This window comes from Gallinula chloropus, assembly GCF_964237585.1.
Source record: "Gallinula chloropus genome assembly, chromosome: Z".
In the NCBI taxonomy this organism is placed as follows: Eukaryota; Metazoa; Chordata; class Aves; order Gruiformes; family Rallidae; genus Gallinula; species Gallinula chloropus.
The window spans coordinates 57,423,646-57,441,414 of NC_140089.1; the positions used below are offsets into that span (position 1 = coordinate 57,423,646).

At 45.3% G+C, this 17,769-nt stretch overlaps 2 protein-coding genes across 2 annotated transcripts; both read right to left on the reverse strand.

The window, feature by feature from the left end:
- Positions 1 to 224: 224 nt before the first annotated feature.
- Positions 225 to 2,136, reverse strand: LOC311203720 (acrosin-like; the record flags this gene model as incomplete). The annotated part of the gene is made up of 4 exons (XM_084278477.1): positions 225 to 584; positions 955 to 1,100; positions 1,378 to 1,643; positions 1,976 to 2,136. The coding sequence occupies 4 exons, from the start codon at positions 2,134 to 2,136 to the stop codon at positions 225 to 227; spliced, it is 933 nt and encodes a 310-aa protein (XP_084134603.1).
- Positions 2,137 to 3,535: 1,399 nt separating this feature from the next.
- On the reverse strand, positions 3,536 to 14,638 carry LOC311203722 (protein PRRC1-like; the record flags this gene model as incomplete). Its single annotated transcript, XM_084278480.1, has 7 exons — positions 3,536 to 3,662; positions 4,012 to 4,115; positions 5,546 to 5,709; positions 7,923 to 8,025; positions 10,203 to 10,360; positions 11,299 to 11,685; positions 14,545 to 14,638. The coding sequence occupies 7 exons, from the start codon at positions 14,636 to 14,638 to the stop codon at positions 3,536 to 3,538; spliced, it is 1,137 nt and encodes a 378-aa protein (XP_084134606.1).
- Between the last annotated feature and the right edge of the window lie 3,131 nt (positions 14,639 to 17,769).

The following is a 17,769-nucleotide window of genomic DNA, read 5'->3' on the forward strand; positions in this document are numbered from 1 at the left end:
GAAGCACTTGCCCTTTCCCAGGAGACTTGTCCGAAGCTTGGTGAACAGTGAAAATGGGCAACTTTATTTCAAGAACTGGGCTGAAATCAGCAACTGTGTGAAACCCTGAGGAATGTGGGCGAGACAGAGCAGGCCTCTGACGCTGCGTATCAGAGGCCATTGGCCCAGCAGCAGACAGCGGTGGTACCATGCTGCCCAGCCTGGACGCTGTCCCTCCTGCTTCCTCATGCCTTTTCTTCCCACATGCCCCGCAGGAGCTCCCGCACCCCAGTGAAGAACTGCACCAGTTTCTCAATGGGAAATGGGCAGGAGGTAGGCCCACCCGCTGGAGCTGGTGTTGGGGCTGGCTTCTGCCATGGTCTTGAGGTGGTGAGGAAGTGACTCCATGCCTGTGCTGTTGGGGTACTCCTGAATGCCGAGCTGGCTCCCATCTGGACCAGGATCCATTCATAGAAGTGCTGGGTGGACGTGTAGATGCCAGGCCGCCTTGCTCTTGCACAGCCTGTGCCCCAGCTGGTCAATCCCACGAGCCAGAAGTACTCGGCATTCTTGTCCTGGCAGACAAGGGGGCCACCACTGTCACCCTGAGGGGAAGGAGAGAGCATGAAGGTGGTGTTGGGTGGCCATTGTCAGCACTATGGCTAGCTCCTTCCCATGAGCCAGAGATCCCCCTCTTGCCTCTGAGGGGATTGACTCTCCCTCAGCTCCGCGCAGTGATGCTGGATGCACAGAAGACTCATCTGCCAGGACTGGGATGTGGGCCTACAGGCTATCAAGAGCCCTAGGTGGGCCAAGGTGGGGCACCGGACAAGGACATGCTCATGGGGAAGGAGAGGCAAGTCCCAGCAGTGCTGGGAAGGTGACTTGCCAGGCAAAGCCCATGCCAGCAGAACTTTGGGCTGTTGTGACAGGGCTGCTAGTGGTGCTGGGGACCGGTTTGTCGCAGACTCCTACCTGGCAGGTGTCGATGCCACCCTGGGGATAACCAGCACACAGGTTGTGGCTGTGGATGGCCCCTCGGTACCAGTTGCTGCTGTTACACTGCTTGATGTCGATGAGGTAGACCTTGGCCTCCTGCAGCCTGTCGGTGGCTTCTGCAGCTGTGAGCAAAGAATGCAGCAGCTCATTCCTGGTTCTCCTCCCTGGTCTGGGTAAGCCCCTTGCCTAGGGCTTGGCTTGGCCTCCAGAATGCACTGTAGCAGTGTTTGCTTTGTGTCTTGCTTTGACTAATGGGTCAGGCCCGCCTCCTCTCTCTAGGCACACATCCCCATGCAACCTGACTGTGTCGACATTTCGCCTCTGCTGCCTGAAAGCCCAGCCCGCCTCCCCAGTGTTCCATGCTTGCTCTCAGGACACAAGGAGTGCTCAGGAACTCACATCTTGCAGTTGTGGAGCCCCAGCCGCTGACATAGCAGTTGGTCAGCTCTGAAACTCTCAGCGAGGCATCAGGCACACAGGCAAGCTGGATGTAGTCATTGCACTGGACAGGCTGGTCCAATTCCATAAGCGCGATGTCATTCTTCTGTGTGATGTTGCTGTAGTGCTCGTGAACAATCACCTGCATGATACGGCGCACTTGTGCCTCAGGACCCAGCCGCGTCAACTGCGTGGCACCGATGACCACATGCCACATGCTGACGTCCCTGGAAGGCAGACAGAGAGAGCACTCAGAGCCAGCGGAGCTACGTGCTGTCACAGCCCAGCCGTTGTCTGCCACCTGCTCTTGACAAGGCAGAGAGGAAAGTGGTGCTACAGAGGGCCCAACCACCCTAGCACGCCTTGGGCACCAGGAACTTGGAGCTGGAGGCTGCTGGGAAGCAGTGGCGTGAGCCCACCTTTCTCCTGAGCTGGGCTGGGGAGAGTCCAGACAGTGGGTGTCCAGCGGGCGAATGGAACGGGATGGGGTGAGGGTAGCCTGAGGTGCTGTGGGCAGGGCAGCTGGGAGTGTTGTGTGCTGTTCCCTACTCCTCCTTACCAGACGTTGATGAAACAGTGGGCTGCTGTAAGGACCCACTGTGGGTGGATCAGGGAGCCTCCGCATATATGCCCTGTGCCCACGTTCCAGGGATTCTGGATGCTCACAATCCAGGGCCAGGCTCCCTTCTGGGCATCTCTGCCGCCCACAACACGCGACATGCCTGAGTTCCAGGCCATGGGCCGGTGCCCGCAGGTCCTGTAAGCAGAAGATCGTTACTGTCCTGCTCAATGACTTGCTGCTGTTCAGGCTGAAGGTCAGCCGTCTTCCCTCCCCGCAAGGTGCTGTATGGACAGGAGGGCCAGGGAACGCCATGGAGCGTGCACCCATCTGCCTCTGTTTTGGCTTTAGCCCCGTAGACAAGCGGTGCCAGCAGCCTGGGTGCTGGCAAAGATCCGAGGGCCCCACAGGGGGTTCAGGAAGCCGTGGCGTGACCATGGGGGACAAGTGGAAACCCTCCAGTGAATCCCATAAGGCTTGCCCATGCTACCTTCAAGAGCCAAGGGCCACTTACCAGCAGGTATCCCATGTGCCCTGCACAGGCCAGCACAAGGACAGCAAAATGAGGAAGGAGAGCAGTTTCATGTCTGTCAGGAGGAGCAGCAGGAGAACGTGGTAGCTGCAAGAAGCAAGCAGAGCTTGTTACCCACAGCGCAGCAGCTGACAGAGTGCTCACAGTACTCCCGTTGCCTGGGGTGCCCTTGGCCGCAGGGCTGATGTCACAGATCCACTGGTTCCAGGTGCTAGGCACAGCCTATGGGGCGAGGGGAGGGGCAGCATGGGGGCGTTCCAAGCTGAAGAGAGGACAGAAGTGGTGCTTGGACACCCCTGGGGTTACCCATAAAGATAAATTTTCATGGGGACAGAAATGTGTTTGGGTCAGTGCTTTGACACTCTTTAGTTTAGGGGTAAACGTACTGACCTGCTTTGCTAACAGCTCTGCTTTTGAAGAAGGGCGGAAGGAAGGACTGATAAGAAGCCTGCTCTGCTCAATTGCTAACGTGCTCACACAGACACCTCACTGGTGATGCCATTTTGTTGGCATTAGATGACACTCAAACACATCTGGGAAGTAAGCTAAAGAAAGGAAAATGAGCCTTTGGACGGGTAAGAGTGCTTACTGCACCTCCTAGGTGCACTTGCTTAGTGCATTACTTGAGCTACAAGACCTCCTTCTGTACCTAAGCAAGAGTGAGGATTCTTATCTATCTAAACATTTGTGAGTCATGGAATCAGATTGATGACAACAATTCAATAATTAAAGCTGTACTTCCTTTTCTGAGGGAGTACTTTGAGGTTATTTTTTCCTTGGTTAACTTCTTGGAATATTTCTTCTTCTTTAACAAGAATTAAAATCAGCGGCTCAAGTGCCATGTACTGCAGAATGAAGACTCCCAAGGGAGAACTGCTTTTCTACAAAGGCCTGAAGATTTTTAGGCAATGCATGACTCAAAAATATTTTTGATCCTCATTTTATAAACTAAGAAATTCAAGTGTAGCTACTACCAGTAAGAGCTGACATCATAAATTAAATCTTAAATCCTAAGTCTTAATCCAACTTTAATAAGAAAACAGAAAACTCGCCTGCTGAACATATTGCAAAGGCACTGGTGTTGCTTGGGTAAAAGCTTCCAGATGAATTCCATGAATTGGATCCTCGATAATCAGACATCCAATGTCAAACCACCTGCAATTACAGCCAAGTTAGAGTCTGTTGAAAAGAAACATGTTAGCCCTTGAATGATGACCGTTTTACAACCTCTAGTACAACTGTAGTTAAAAATGTAACAATGACTTACATCAAGGCATCCCAGCATTTTTCAAATCAAATTTGCATGTATCAGTTCATGTATATACGAAAAACTGTAGTGCCTGTGTTCCCATCTAAAGAATTCTATGGTTCCTGTTGTTTCATGTATTTTATATGTGTCTACATATAAATGACATTTTTTTCTTTAAAGCACTGGAAGCAAGACCCTTTGAGTCAATGAGAAACAGCCCTCTCCCCACCTCAGGGATATATTTCAAGTTCTCACTTGTCAGGAAGCAATTCCTCAATGAAGTTTTCTACCGATACAGCAGGCTGTTTTTCATGGATTACTCCAGTCCGGCACAAGCTGTCTATTCTTTCTTGGGCTCCCTACATGGGAACATGATCTGTTAGACAACATTCTCTTTCAATCACATCATACAACACTCAGAGATGAGTGCAAAAAACCCCTCTGGAGCAGAATTTTCAAGTTAAACAGAAAACAGCGATTTTGAAAAATTACTCTTTTTATCAACAGTAGAAAAACAAGAAACAAAAGTCATGAAAAAGCACCATAGCCTTTCCCAAACAGGAATCTCAAACAGTAACACAAGCTATGATAAAACTCACTAAAGTATCAGAATATATCCTGTTACTCACATCAACATTTTTGCATCTTAAGATCTGTTGTGCTTTGATCCTTTCAGAGCTTTGGACCAACTCTGTCCAGTGAAGAGACCCTCTCTGTTCTGGTACCTATCCAGCTAAGGAATCATTTACTCCAACCCTGTTCTCACTCTGAGTTGCCATACAAACACTATTACCACTACGCTGCAGTAGCTAATCAGGTAAAGCAACATGTCTATTTTTCTCCTTTACCTCCATATAAAATTGTTTCAGCTAATACATTGCTATGAGGATAAGCTTCACTCCGCTGTGAATGCTGCCACAGCAGTTAGGAGAAAATACCTCCTTTTTATGGAGGAAATGGTTTGCTTACATTGAAGAAACAGAATACAAAATCGTTGGTGTCACTGGGTTTAGGTATTGGCCAAGGAGATGGTTCCACCTAGATACAAGGAACAACTGTGTATTTTTAAAAGGTGGTGAAACAACCCTTGCTAACTCTTCTTCTGGGCCAGCACAGCTGTTTGAAAAGCTGCACAATGAATTCCTACATACTAAATGTAAGAATGGAGCTGTTCAGGAAGATCCTTGGCAAGTGTTGATCAACCTGTCTTTCACCTACAGAATTAGTTGGGAGACAACCCAGTCTCAAAGGCTCTCTTAACTTCTGATTACATTTTTCCTATTCAATTTCTCATGTTTAGTTTTCATCCCAAAGTACTGTGCTAGTGACAGACTAAGAACAAATGTCTGATACACTTTCAAACTACAGTCATATCACAATGCATGCCAGATGTGATGGCAATCAACTGCTTTAGAAGAAAATGGACATAAATGTTCTTCACTGCTGTGACCGCGTTTGCACAAGAACCCCAAAGGCTATTCCAACAAGCAGCTTCAGAATGATCTAACGGAACAGGCGGCAAGTTACACCAAAAACAAGAAAAGGAGAAGTCTCCCAATGCCACAGACTGACATTCCCCTTAGGGAAAATCAGATTTTTCTGGGTCAATGCCCCATCCCTGGAAGTGCTTAAGGTCAGGCTCGATGTGGCTTTGAGCAGTGTGGTCTAGTGCAGAGAGTTTCAGCCCCCTCTGCTGAGGACAATTTGTAAGGTCATTTCCAAACCCAACCACTCTCTCATCCTACGTTTCCATTGCCCTTCTCTGTGCTGGAGGTACTTTAGTACTTACTTTTAAACCTGCAGCGTAGCCCACAGGTTGGGGTGCGATGTTAGACTGCGCAGCCTCTCCAGTAACAACGGCCATTCCAAAGACTTCTTGAAAGGCATCTCGAATGGCTGCAACTTTCACCTCTTTGGTAGAAGTAACCACTATGTCCAGTTCTCTCCCAGTTTCTGTAAAACACAGGTGTGTGTATATATAGAGAGAGAGATGTATATCTATGAGCGTGTACTATTCTTCATTCCCATTACAAGCCAGTTTAAATACATTCTACATCTTAAGACTATGCTTCAGTTGGTCTTCTCTTTCTCACACGTTGCACAAAAGTTCTTTCCTGAAGCAGAAGTCACTTAATTTAGCTAGTCACCTAACTTTTACTTCCTAAGTGATTCATCAATGAAAAAAGGACAACAGGAACTGAGGCGTATTCTGCACCTGAAACAAAGCATAGTGCTCATTTAAGATGACAACTCATGGATTTAGAAGAATAATCCTGACATTCACCTCCTGCTGCTTCTGCTGAAGACAGAATATTGAACTAGATGAACCACTGGGCTAGAATCTCTCTTTTAGGGGGAAAGACTGACAGAGATAGGCACGTTCAGCCTGCAGAAGATAAAGCCAGAGGGATCTCACTGATTTGTACACATATCTGAAGGGAGCCTGCAAAGAGGAAGAAGCCAGACTCTTTTTGGTGGTGCCCATGGACAGGAGCAGAAGCAATGGGCACAAACTGAAACAAAGGAGGTTCCATACAAACATCTGAAGGATCTTTTTAACCATGAAGGTAACCAAGCATTGGCACAGGTTGTCCAGAACCACGAGGAAGTCTCCATCCTCAAACATACTCAGAAGCTGCCTGGATGCACTCAAGAGAATCAAAGAATGGTAGGGAATGGAAGAGAACCTTCTGCGTTCCAGTTTGTGCCCATTACCCCGTGTCCTGTCACTGGGCACCACTGAAAAGAGTCTGGCCCCATTCTCCCTTCAGATATTTAGGAGTATTGACCAGATCCCCCCTTAAGTCTTCCCCAGACTACCGAGACCAAGCTGATTCACCCTTTCCCCCTATGAGAGATGATCCCGTTTTATTCCACATATTGCCCACTGCTTTAGTACAATGGTGCAGCAATGTGGTCAGCTGGATCACACCACAGGTCCAATTGAGTGACAGCTCAGAAAAACAAAGCGCACAAAGGTGTTAATGCTTTCTTCTCTGCCTCATCAGTTTCCTGACCAGCTTCACCTACATGCAAAGAGCAGCACTAGCACAACTAAGAAGGAGGACTGCTCACCAGACTGCTGCAACAAAAGCAAAAAGCAAAACAAAACAAACAAACAAAACACAGCAAGGAAAAAACACCTAAACCAGCCAAACAAAAACCCAACCCATAAAACCTGTCCAGTACTCTGACAAATTGTAGAAATCTCAGCTCAGTTAGACGTGACATGAATGTACTTTAGTAAAACACAAAATTGTGACTACCACAATGCTGCTCCTTCCTATTCATTTTAAAGCTCTAACTGAGATACTATGCTTTTCATTCCAGGCTCAATGCTCAGCAATACTTCACAGAATCACAGAATCATACGACTGGAAGAGACCTTTGTAGATCATCAACCCTTTCAGTAAACATTTCTTTCTAATATCCAATCTAAACCTCTGCTGGCGCAGCTTTGTGCCATTTCCCCTTCTCCTATCTCCTCTCACCTGGCTGAAGAGACCATTGCCCACCTCCCCACAACCTCCCCTCTGGTAGTTGAGACTTTATTAGACTGTTTTAGCCTTTTCAATGTTCTTCCCAAGTGTTTCAGGAACTGCTTCAAGTTTGCTGAGCTTCCTAAAATAGTATAAATACTGTTGGGCTAGAAAAGCAGAACAGCTGAAAGTCAGAAGAAAGCCTCAAAAGCGATGTAAACACCGTTGTGAGCACGCTTACCTTTCGGCTTGTCGACCCTCAGTGCGATACCTTACACACCGGGATTTAATCACCAGATCCAACAGAACACATACAGCATATTTTAAACTCAATTCCATATCACTCCCTCAAACAGAGAAACAGGGAGGGAAAAAAGTATGTGACTTCCAGATTACAGACAAGGACTTGTCACCGTTTTGTTCTCTGTAACTTGCTCATCTCTCACAACCTGAACTGAAGGGTATTACTATGCTACTACCTAAACTACAGCAGAATACACAAGTAAATGAACCTTAAGACGCACATAAAAAAATCAGCCTGCAGAGTGAGAGTCTCACTGGACAACGCACCTGAGAAATCACCACGTAACTGTGACAGAATTAACACACTCTCCAGATAAACTTCAAGTGCTGTTACATTAATCTAACATTCTATGCATTACTTAATGGTTTGTCACAAATACTTACTGATATATGGAACCATGCCAGGGTCCAGCGGTGTAATCATGGTCTCCACTGAATGTTTGGGTTTATCAAGAACAGACTTCACCGTGGGATTCTCAGCTACACCCTAAACATAAGCAAACAGACTTCCATATTATTTTCTCGTTTTTCCCCAAGAAACTCACAATAGCACAGTTAAAAACCAACCAAACAAAACCCAAGTATTAAGCTGCTTCGTGGTCTTCTTACCACATTTACACTTTGTAATGCCTGGTGCATCTCACTCGCCAGCACAAATGCTGCAAGACGTGACTAGGAGTGCGTGACTTTTCGGATACAGCAAAGGCCAAATATCATCACCGCCATCCTCTCACGCACCAATGCAAAAACAGGCCTGCCAGTGATGGTGGGCAACACACTTGATTTCCTCCTATTCTGGGACGGGAAGTCTTGAACATTTAACAAATGCTAATTACAGCTATCATCAGACTCGGTAGCTAGACTCAAACTGTGACAACTCCAACTGAAGAGCCTCTTTTTTATGACCTTACAGACAAGAGGACCTATTTTTGAATGGCCCATTACTAACAAATATTTTTACAGCTGAAATTGAGCTGAAATTCCTCAATTTATAAGTAGATTCTAAACAACGCTGAAAAAACGCTCTATCTTCTCCAGCCAAATCCCAGGTGGAGCTGCTGACAGACCTAAAAGTTCATTAAATGTAAGCACAAACACTGACAGGGTCTTGCTGGCCTATTATCTACCTTGAGGGACATCTGAAAGAATGGTGTTGGATTTCTGAAGAACAGCAGAGCAAAAAAGGTAGTTCAATCGATTTCAAGAGCAGAAACAGAGATAACTGCAGCACTGCCGTGTATGCACTTCAACAGAGAATCCAGCTTGCATTTCTGCAACAACTGACAGTTAAGCCTCACAGATTCTGTCTGATGTTTAAAAACCTGACTCTGACGTGTGCTTCCACACATCCAACACTTGACAGCTTCAGTACAACTAATGATTCCTCATTCTTCCACCTAGGAAATTCTCAGAGGTCATGGAAAACACAGAGCACGTACAACATTTAATACTCCAATCAAAGAATCTACATTTGGGTTGAAGTCAATCATACACATTCTCCAGAAACAGACATAGGTCACTTGCTGGATCCTACTGGTATACAGGCAACAATAACGTGGATGAGATTGGCTTTTCAACTAATTCACTACTGCCCTTTCAAACGGGCTACAAAATCATGTCACAAGGAAAACCTTCTCTTCTGGAACATTACCTTCTATCGCAAAAAAGCAAGAGGAATATGGTGACTGGAAGACATTTTCACTTGAAGACCAAAGAAGCTGTCTTTTTATGATTATAAGACACGTGCCCTAGAAAAAAGCAGCACGACAACTCTGCTCTCACCATACTGATCGACGATTAATCTTGCTCTTTAAGACTGTAGCACTGTCAAGATGACTGGAGTAAGGGAGGGCTCCCTCTGCCACGTCACACACAACTCATTCTTCCAGATTTTCTTCTTCAAAAGGCCTTGAAAGCCCCTCCAAAAGTCTCCAGTCCCACTGGGACGTCAATCTTGATTCTTCCTTCCGATTTACAGTACAGATAGTCGTGTTGCTCCTGAAGACAGCTCAGAGCTCACACACAGTCCCTGCATCTTTCTGCCACAGCCTTCACAACACTACTCAGATGTAGCATGTCACAGCTCCAAAAAGGTTACAGGCTCATGAGATGCTGTCAGTTGTTGCGGCTTATTTCCTCTCTACGATTAGATCGCACCACAAGGATTATCTGTTCTGCATTATACACTCCGTGCCCTCTAGCGGAATAGAAAAAATCCTACCAAATACCACAGACACCTCTTAAGAAACCCCTCCTCAGTGGAAGAAACACTTATTTCCCTCTCCCTGAGGAGACTTGTTTGGTTTAGAACAGGCAGGACTTGCATTCCCTAAAAAAACAATTCAGTTCATTAGGAAATGATAAAAAAACCCAGGATGTGCAAAGAATCAAAGAGGTTCTGACATTTCCCATGATTTAAGAGCATGTGACAAAACCTCTAAGGTAGAAGGATCTCCCTGTCACGAGCACCAAGATGCCTGCATTTATGTAGTCATTCCTCTTCTGGAAAGGAAAGCAGCACAGTTTCAGCAAAAAACAGCCACCTTGCAAATGAGGACAGAGGAAAGACAGGACCTAGAGCAACATGCCCTTAAAAGTTGTATCTTGTTAGAGACAACAAAAAATGGTAGTTCCTCCTGAAAGGTAACATACAAAACCACAGAGCTTTATAAACCCCCACAGCCCTCCAGCAAGTGTTCCACCTTGGGCAGTAGCTACTCTGGGGTCTTCAAGCTCCTCAGGAAAAGTGATTGCAGAACCAGTTCCAGGAGCCAAAGGGGAAGAGAAAGTTGCTTGCTGAGTAATAGGATCTGCGAAGACACCTAGGAAGAGGGAAAAACAAGACACAAGTACTGCGTTTCATTTCTTATGCCGTAGCAACATGCAATTGTTTTACAGGAAAATGAACAGGAAGAATAGAATAATACTGGGCTGATTCCTTTCATTTCTTGAAGGCCCCAGAACAATCCTGCTTGTTAGAGTTTAGCAGAGGCAACTACTGTGAATGAGTTCAACAATATCTGCTCATAGAACCGAGCCTACCTGCACCTGATGTGTAAAATTAAACAAAGACATGTTAGCTTAAGAGTGGTGCTTTTTATTGTCTTCAAATTTCCATAGGTCTTTCTGGACAGACTGCTTAAAAGACATGTCACAAACAATGGTTAAAGCCTGGCCCAACTGCAGCTGAAGAGCTAAGTTTCCATTAGGCTAGTAGAAAATCACCTCAGTTCAGCAACTACAGCACTCGCTTGCATGGCAGGCAAGTATTTTTCACTGTCCTGATGCAATTTAGTAGCCAGAAGCAAGAAAAGAGAAGCTACTCTCATGTGACGGACGACTTCTTACAGATAGCGAGCTTCTCAGAACAAAAACTTGCCCATTAGGAGATTACAGCCTGAGATACCTTACCATTCCGTGGAAATACAATGGCTGAAATTGCCTCTGAGCTGAACAGCAGCAACACAGAAATAAATGGTCAGCTGGGCTTTCCTGGGCACATTTTAAAATACTGCTCTCAAACACTTTTCTGTGAGCCTGAGTGCTAGCAGAACTCTGTGGAAGAGGACTCTTGTCCTACACCGTGATCGTACTTCAAAGGCCATTCTCCATTCCTCCGAGCGCAGCTACTCAGTAATTAAGTGTCACAAGAATACTAAAGAAGCTGAACTTGTGGGACTCTAGCAGACTGCTGAAGTAGCCACCCAGGAGACCCCTCATCCTGTCTCACAAGCACAAAGGTCTATATACAAAAGGTTACCTGTGACGGGAGGTGCAGAGAATGATGGCATCAGTGGGCTCTGTGGTGCTCGACCAGCGTGGCCTCTGGTGATATCATACGTTGAAGACATGGAAAATCCTGAAATCGGGGGACCAGCAGGAGGTGCAGGAAGACCAGAGCCAGCAGTAGAGCTTAATGAAGGAGCTGTAGAGAACTGCGACACAGAGGTACTAAAAGACGAAGGGGCAACTGGAGGTCGGGCTGGAGTTAGAGGTGGCGCCATAGTAGAAACTGTTGCAGATGGCACAAGTGGAAAAGAAGATGAAGTCATCATAGGAGGAGGAAGTGGAGATGCTCCAGCTGCCAGAGGTGCTGAGCACTCAGGAGAAGATGACAGGCTTGGTGTAGCAAGGGGACTGGACAAAGCTAGGGGAAAAAAAGACAAATGGAATTTTAGAAACACCGAGCCTTCATCTCAGAGATTCAGGTATGTAATTGTTCAGCTAGTTTACAAGTAAGTTTTGACCAAGTCTGCTTTTCTCCTTTCAATGGAAAAAAGTTTAGTACTGCTTGAGTTTGCAACCACCACCAATTGCCCTCAATTTCTGGAGATAGTAGCCTGGAATCTCTTTTCTTCTCTGACCCTATTTATCACAGCTAAAAAGACGAGTCAACATTTGACCACCCATTTTGTAGCAGATGAAGTGGGCCTCAGAAATTTCCAGCTAGCACGCTGAGCCCCAGGCAGCCCTCTCTTCCCTGGCACCCAGCTACCCAGGCTCCTAAACGCTCTGCTTTCTGTGTTTCAGTCTGGCCCCCAGCTGATCCTTGGATAAGCCAATTTTGTTCTCTAAACCAAATTTAGACAGAAAATTAAGCCAGAGAAACAGAAAACACTGGTTTTTACAGCACTAAGCTGTTGGATCAGCTCAGATGTGAAACTGCACTCAGCCTAAACATTGATGACAGTCAAGTGACGTGCCAAGTTACCGTAAGGAGGTCGTTTCCAAACTTTATCACGCACACCAGTCAATAAAAAACAGAACATGCACACCCCCAACATAGCTACAAAATACTTACATGGGCCACTGTCCTAGTATATTCCATAGATTTTAAAACATACAGAACAGAAATATTAAAAGGATGAGATAAAGATCAAGAAACTCTTCTGCTCCCACTGAAAATTAGTATTTGAATAGTATATTCATAAAACAATATGTTATGTTATTAATGGTTAGCACACTATAGAATACCATTAATAATATTGTAGTGTGAGCAATGTTACTACAGAAGCCTCATTAATTTTACATCAGCAATTTGGAGGTCTGGTTCTATATTCCGATTATGGCTTTAATGGTTGTCACACCTGGAAAAAATGCCTTACAAAGACACACAGACCCAAATGAAAAGGTGTTGCTGGATGTGCTTACAAAATCATGCTATTTGTTTTCGTCTCCCAGCCATCAAGTATATGAAGGCTTATCTTGAAATTCAGCTAGCAAATGTTCATCTTCCTTGATGTCATTCAATTCTTCTGGAAAAATCATCAGAAGGTGTTGCACTTTGGTATTCCTAACAAATGGGCTCAAAATCCACCAAAGCTAATTCATCTGGAAGATTTTTACATAGCTCAGGAAATTCTCTTTGCCAATTTACATATACAGAGTGGAAAGGGTTTTTTGTGTGACACTTGCAATGATTTTGGCAACAGGAATGCATTGACAACGTAAACACTTTCAAATAACAATTTTCTCAAACGCATGACTTTCTTACAAAGAAGTAGGTAACTCCTTCTTAAAACACCACCTTTATCTTGAAGGGATAAACCACCTTTATCTTGAAGGGACAAACTGTAAGTGTGTTTTGGGGTTTTTTTAAATAACTACTGGGTAGCACACTGCTGATGGCCACTTGTCATCACAGAAAATGTCAGCGAGTCTGCAAGTCTGTTTTGGTACAAGAAGAAAGCTGAAGCCATATTTAAATCCCTTGCCACAAGACAACCAGCAAACCTCTGTGCGATGCACAAAAGTTTCACGGTCACTTCCTCTACCATTACAAGGTGCAGCTAAAAACAACCCCTACTATTTAAAGAGAACTTCTATAAAGTTAACCACACTGCTGGCATCCTGTAGCCCTTTGTGCACCAGCTCCACTTTCACTGCTGCAGTAACTTGCCTATGAATGAGGCGGTCAATAAATGTCATGGGTGGAAATAGATCGGTAACCTTATTCGAGAATCCATTTTTAGCCTAGTCAAAGCAATCACTCCATCAATGGTTACTCTGAGGCAGTCTTAATAAAAACATGGCTTTTATTAAAGAAATCATTCACTGTTGAGGATGCAGCTTCTCCAGCACAGCCCTCCTTCAGCATTTGACAATAAAGTTGTTCTTTCTGTATTTCATTACTGAAACAGAATTTAGCAAAAACCATAAGCAGAAACACGTTAGGAACATCTGTACAGCAAACCTTCCATACTGTGATCTGTTCTCATGCTTGTTTCTTATAATCATCAGCAATGTTTTCTATGTCTCCTTCCAACAGAATTTCCTGACAAATCCATTTGTCAACATATTGTTTGCATTTAATATTACAGACATTTTTACCACGTCTCTGGTGGTTTCTGAAATATATGCCAAGAAGTATCTTCAATATGAGTAAAGCTTGATTTTTCTTCTTTTTTTAGATAAAACTATTATAAAGGAATGCTCTGGTATTTTCTTCCTGCACCCAATGGATCGCCCAGCACATCCTCCTGGGGCTAAGAGCGCTCCACTCGGGAGTCCACGGCACTAGTGTGACTCAAGGTAATGTTACCAGATGTGTCAGAAAACTGAGCATTCGGTAGTCAAGCACATGGGGTTCAGACTCTGGAAAAATCAGATTCAGTGCTCTGATTACCACCCACAATAGTAAAATCCAAGTGATCGTCCACGTTTCTCACTATCCCCCACAAGACTGTAGACTTGTTTGAACTCCCTTCTGTGCTGCTCATCTCACTGTGCACTGTACTGGCCAGTATTCCCTGTCCCCACGTCCTTAAAAACCCTAAGTGCATCCACATGACTTCATCAAAAAGTTTCAAGAATAATAAAAACATTTACACTACTCTCTGTCAGATGTATGCCATACTGCCATGAGAAAGAAACAAATTCTTCCCATCAGCCTGGAGAAGAGCTCTCTAGGTTGATCCCAACACCTCTGGATGAACTGCTGTGCTTTAAAAAGACATGAATAAATATCACTGAGTTTCTGAGGAAGTTTCTGTACCTAATGACCTACCTGTAGCAGCAGTGGTAGCAGCTGTAGTCTCCCCTGCTGTGTTTGGTGGGGGTGTACCGGGTGGAGTTGTCTCTATTCCACTCTCTTCCACCATTTTCCTTCAGCTACAGAAAGCTGTAAGACAAAAAGAAAGGAAAATAAAGAAAAAGCTTATCTTGAGAAATAGGGATAGTGTTTGCTGCAATACTGAGCTGTAGTAACTCCAAGGACCTGTTCTTTTCAGAGCTGATGCATGACAGGATGCAAAAGGTGGCAAGAAGCGAGACAGAGAACGAAGTCTCCCCCCTCTGCCCGTAAAGAACCACAACTACCCCTGAAGTTGGAGCCCTCTCCAGCTTAAGCACTGCCACAGATGCTCCCGACCCACCATCAAACTGACTGCAAGCACTTTCTCCAACACCAGGCATAGTGGCAGAGCTTGCAAGGGCCTAGGGCTCCAGACTCCGTGACCTGAACTCTATGACCCTGTCTGCTTAAAGGAGAAGCTAAAGAAACCTCCAGACACGCCACAAGAAACCAGGGAAATTTACTTCCAACCTACCTAGAAGTACAATGACATTCATTTACACTGAACAAGTTCTCCACTGCACACAATTCCTGTAAAATCCAGGTCTCGTACTGCTCTGGTGAGTATCAGAAGTGACAGTAATTGAAAACTTTGGCTTTTCTTTTGAAGGCCACATTACATTGAAAGTATCTTCCAGCATCTTTGACTACACCTGTACAGTGCACTACTTGTGGAAAAGTAAAGCTATGTGCTTATTTAAAACCCCCTAAATTAAGAGAAAGGCCTCAGGAGATGAAAAGGAGAGGATGAAAGACTAAGATTAACACCTGGAGATTTTTGTTCTTCAGTGCAGAGGAAGTCACCTAAAACCCCCTGCTTCCTCCCAAGTCTGGTAAACCAGACCGAGATTGTTTGTACCACTCCCTGAGGTAGCAATTCCATAAGGACATTTTAATAACATAAAAACCCTACAGAAAGGAATTTATGTCTGAAAAATTGGCAGGAAAATATTTTCCATCATATCCATTACCTCAGTAGCTACTGAGGACTGACAGCTTACTACATTTAACAAGTATCAGAGGAAAAGCCTTAGGTAATGTGTTGAGTAAAAGTACTCACAGGTATTTATAAAGAACTCCACTTACAAAAATACAGGGGGGGTTCCTCTAAAAAAAAAGAAAAAACCCTCACTGCTGTTTAAAATGTGTATACAGCTATGTTTAATGTAGAGGGAAAATTACTGTTATGACCAAACTGAAAAATACAAAAAGTAGGATGCCAGTGTTAGTCTGGACAGGCTAAGGAGCATCAAAAGCAAATGAAAGCATTGAAATCACAAAGGAGAAAGTGTATTTCCTCTTACAACCAATGTGTGTTGTAAGAGGAAATAAAGTAACTCAAGATTAAGCATTTGAGCCCAGACTCGGAAAGCAAGTATGGTTCCTGTGCAGCACACCTCCTAAAACCTCTGATGACCCAGGGACTGTGGGTTCTGAGTACCTTTTCAATTAACTTGAAAGCTTCTCTGCAGACAGGATGAAAGGGTCAGTAACTGCCTGGTGGGGAACAGACTGACCTTGACGAATAAGCACATCTCAGCATCCCTCAGAAAGGAGCTACACAGCCCTCCCCTAATGTTCACTAAGCAGAAGAATTTGCAGTAAGATTTTGTCTTTTCACTCACCTACGGGAGTTCACGTTCCTCCTCGCAGAAGTATTTCTAAAGTCATTCTTCTTCCAATTATACACTGCAAACAAAGAGAATTTCCCACTGTGCAACATCTGTAATCACTGACCAAACCCTCCCAGAAACACTTTCTTTCATCAAGGCTCCTTTCAGCTGCTGCTTGATTTCACCTCTGTCGTGGTTTCACCCCGGCTGAGAGCCGAGATCCACACAGCTGCCTGCTCCTTAAAGGAAAAGAGCAGGGAAAAGGGAAGGGGGGGAGGGGAGGGTAAGGGGTAAGTGGTAAGGGAAGGGAAAAGGAAGAGGAAGGGGCAAATAACCCCAAAACCAAGAAATAAGAGGCCCGTGGGTTGGGATAAGGAGAGTTTACTAAGATAACAGAAAGATACAATATAACAATGTTGACAGGACTCTAGAGCAAAAATATATGAAGCTGTTGATACACAATGCAGTTTCTCACCAAACCACACAACTCAGCCCGTGCCACCCAGAGCCGTCCCAGAACCCGACCGTCCCCCAAGAACCGCACGTCCCGGAGCCGCCCTCGGCCTTCCTCCCGTCAGCCCCCTGATATCCTGGGCAGGAGGTAACTGGCGTGGAATACTCTCTTTGGTCAGTTAGGTCACCTGTCCTGGCTTTGCCCCTCCTTTCTCATGAAGAGCTGAGAAAGTCCTTGACTGTCTGACAGCAACCAGAAACATCAGGGTGTTATCAGCACTACTCCCATTTTAACTCCCAAACACAGCATTCCATCCGCTGTTACAAATGAATTTAACTCCATCCGGACCAAAACCAGGACAGTTGAACACCCTTACTGTTGTTATTTTGAAATCATAGAGGGCTTACATAGCTCCACAAGCCACTGATGACCACAGAGAACTGTTGGTCTAGTATACAGTGTTATCTTCATGGGACTACGTAAACCCAAAGACACAGCTACACAGAACCACATGCATTCAACCAGTTTGTACCAACTGACGTAGGGTAAATGTCATGATGCAACAGCTCCAGCACCTGCAGACGATTTTGCCCAAAAGAAACGTTTGTTTTTCACGGCACTATAAACGAACTAGAAAGGGCAAAGCACTGCAACAAGGTATCCTCCAGAAACAGACTTCCTGAAGCATCACTTCTATCCTATGCTAAGAGATCCTCAAGGGTATGGATTTCTACTGCCAATCATGCTAATTCCAGCTAAAACCACAAGGGATCTAGCACTTCCAGCCTGAGCTGCAACGCTGGAGCACAGGGCCCTGAGAGCAGGCATCTGAACACTACCCAGTGCCGGGAGAAAGCCTGGTCACCAGGAGGGTGACTCGCAGGAGCAGATCACTATACAGGACCTAGCAAGCTATCAGGAGCTGGAAGTTCCGTGAAGTGCTGGTGGTTTCCAATACCACTGCCAGTCATCACTGAGGCCGCAAGGGGTCTTGCTCTGTAGCTTCATCTGCCTCACAACCCACAACCGTAACGCTGCAAGAAGCCCCAGAGCCTGCCAGCAAGGAGCACTGGGGCCAGTGCAGCCTTTCTT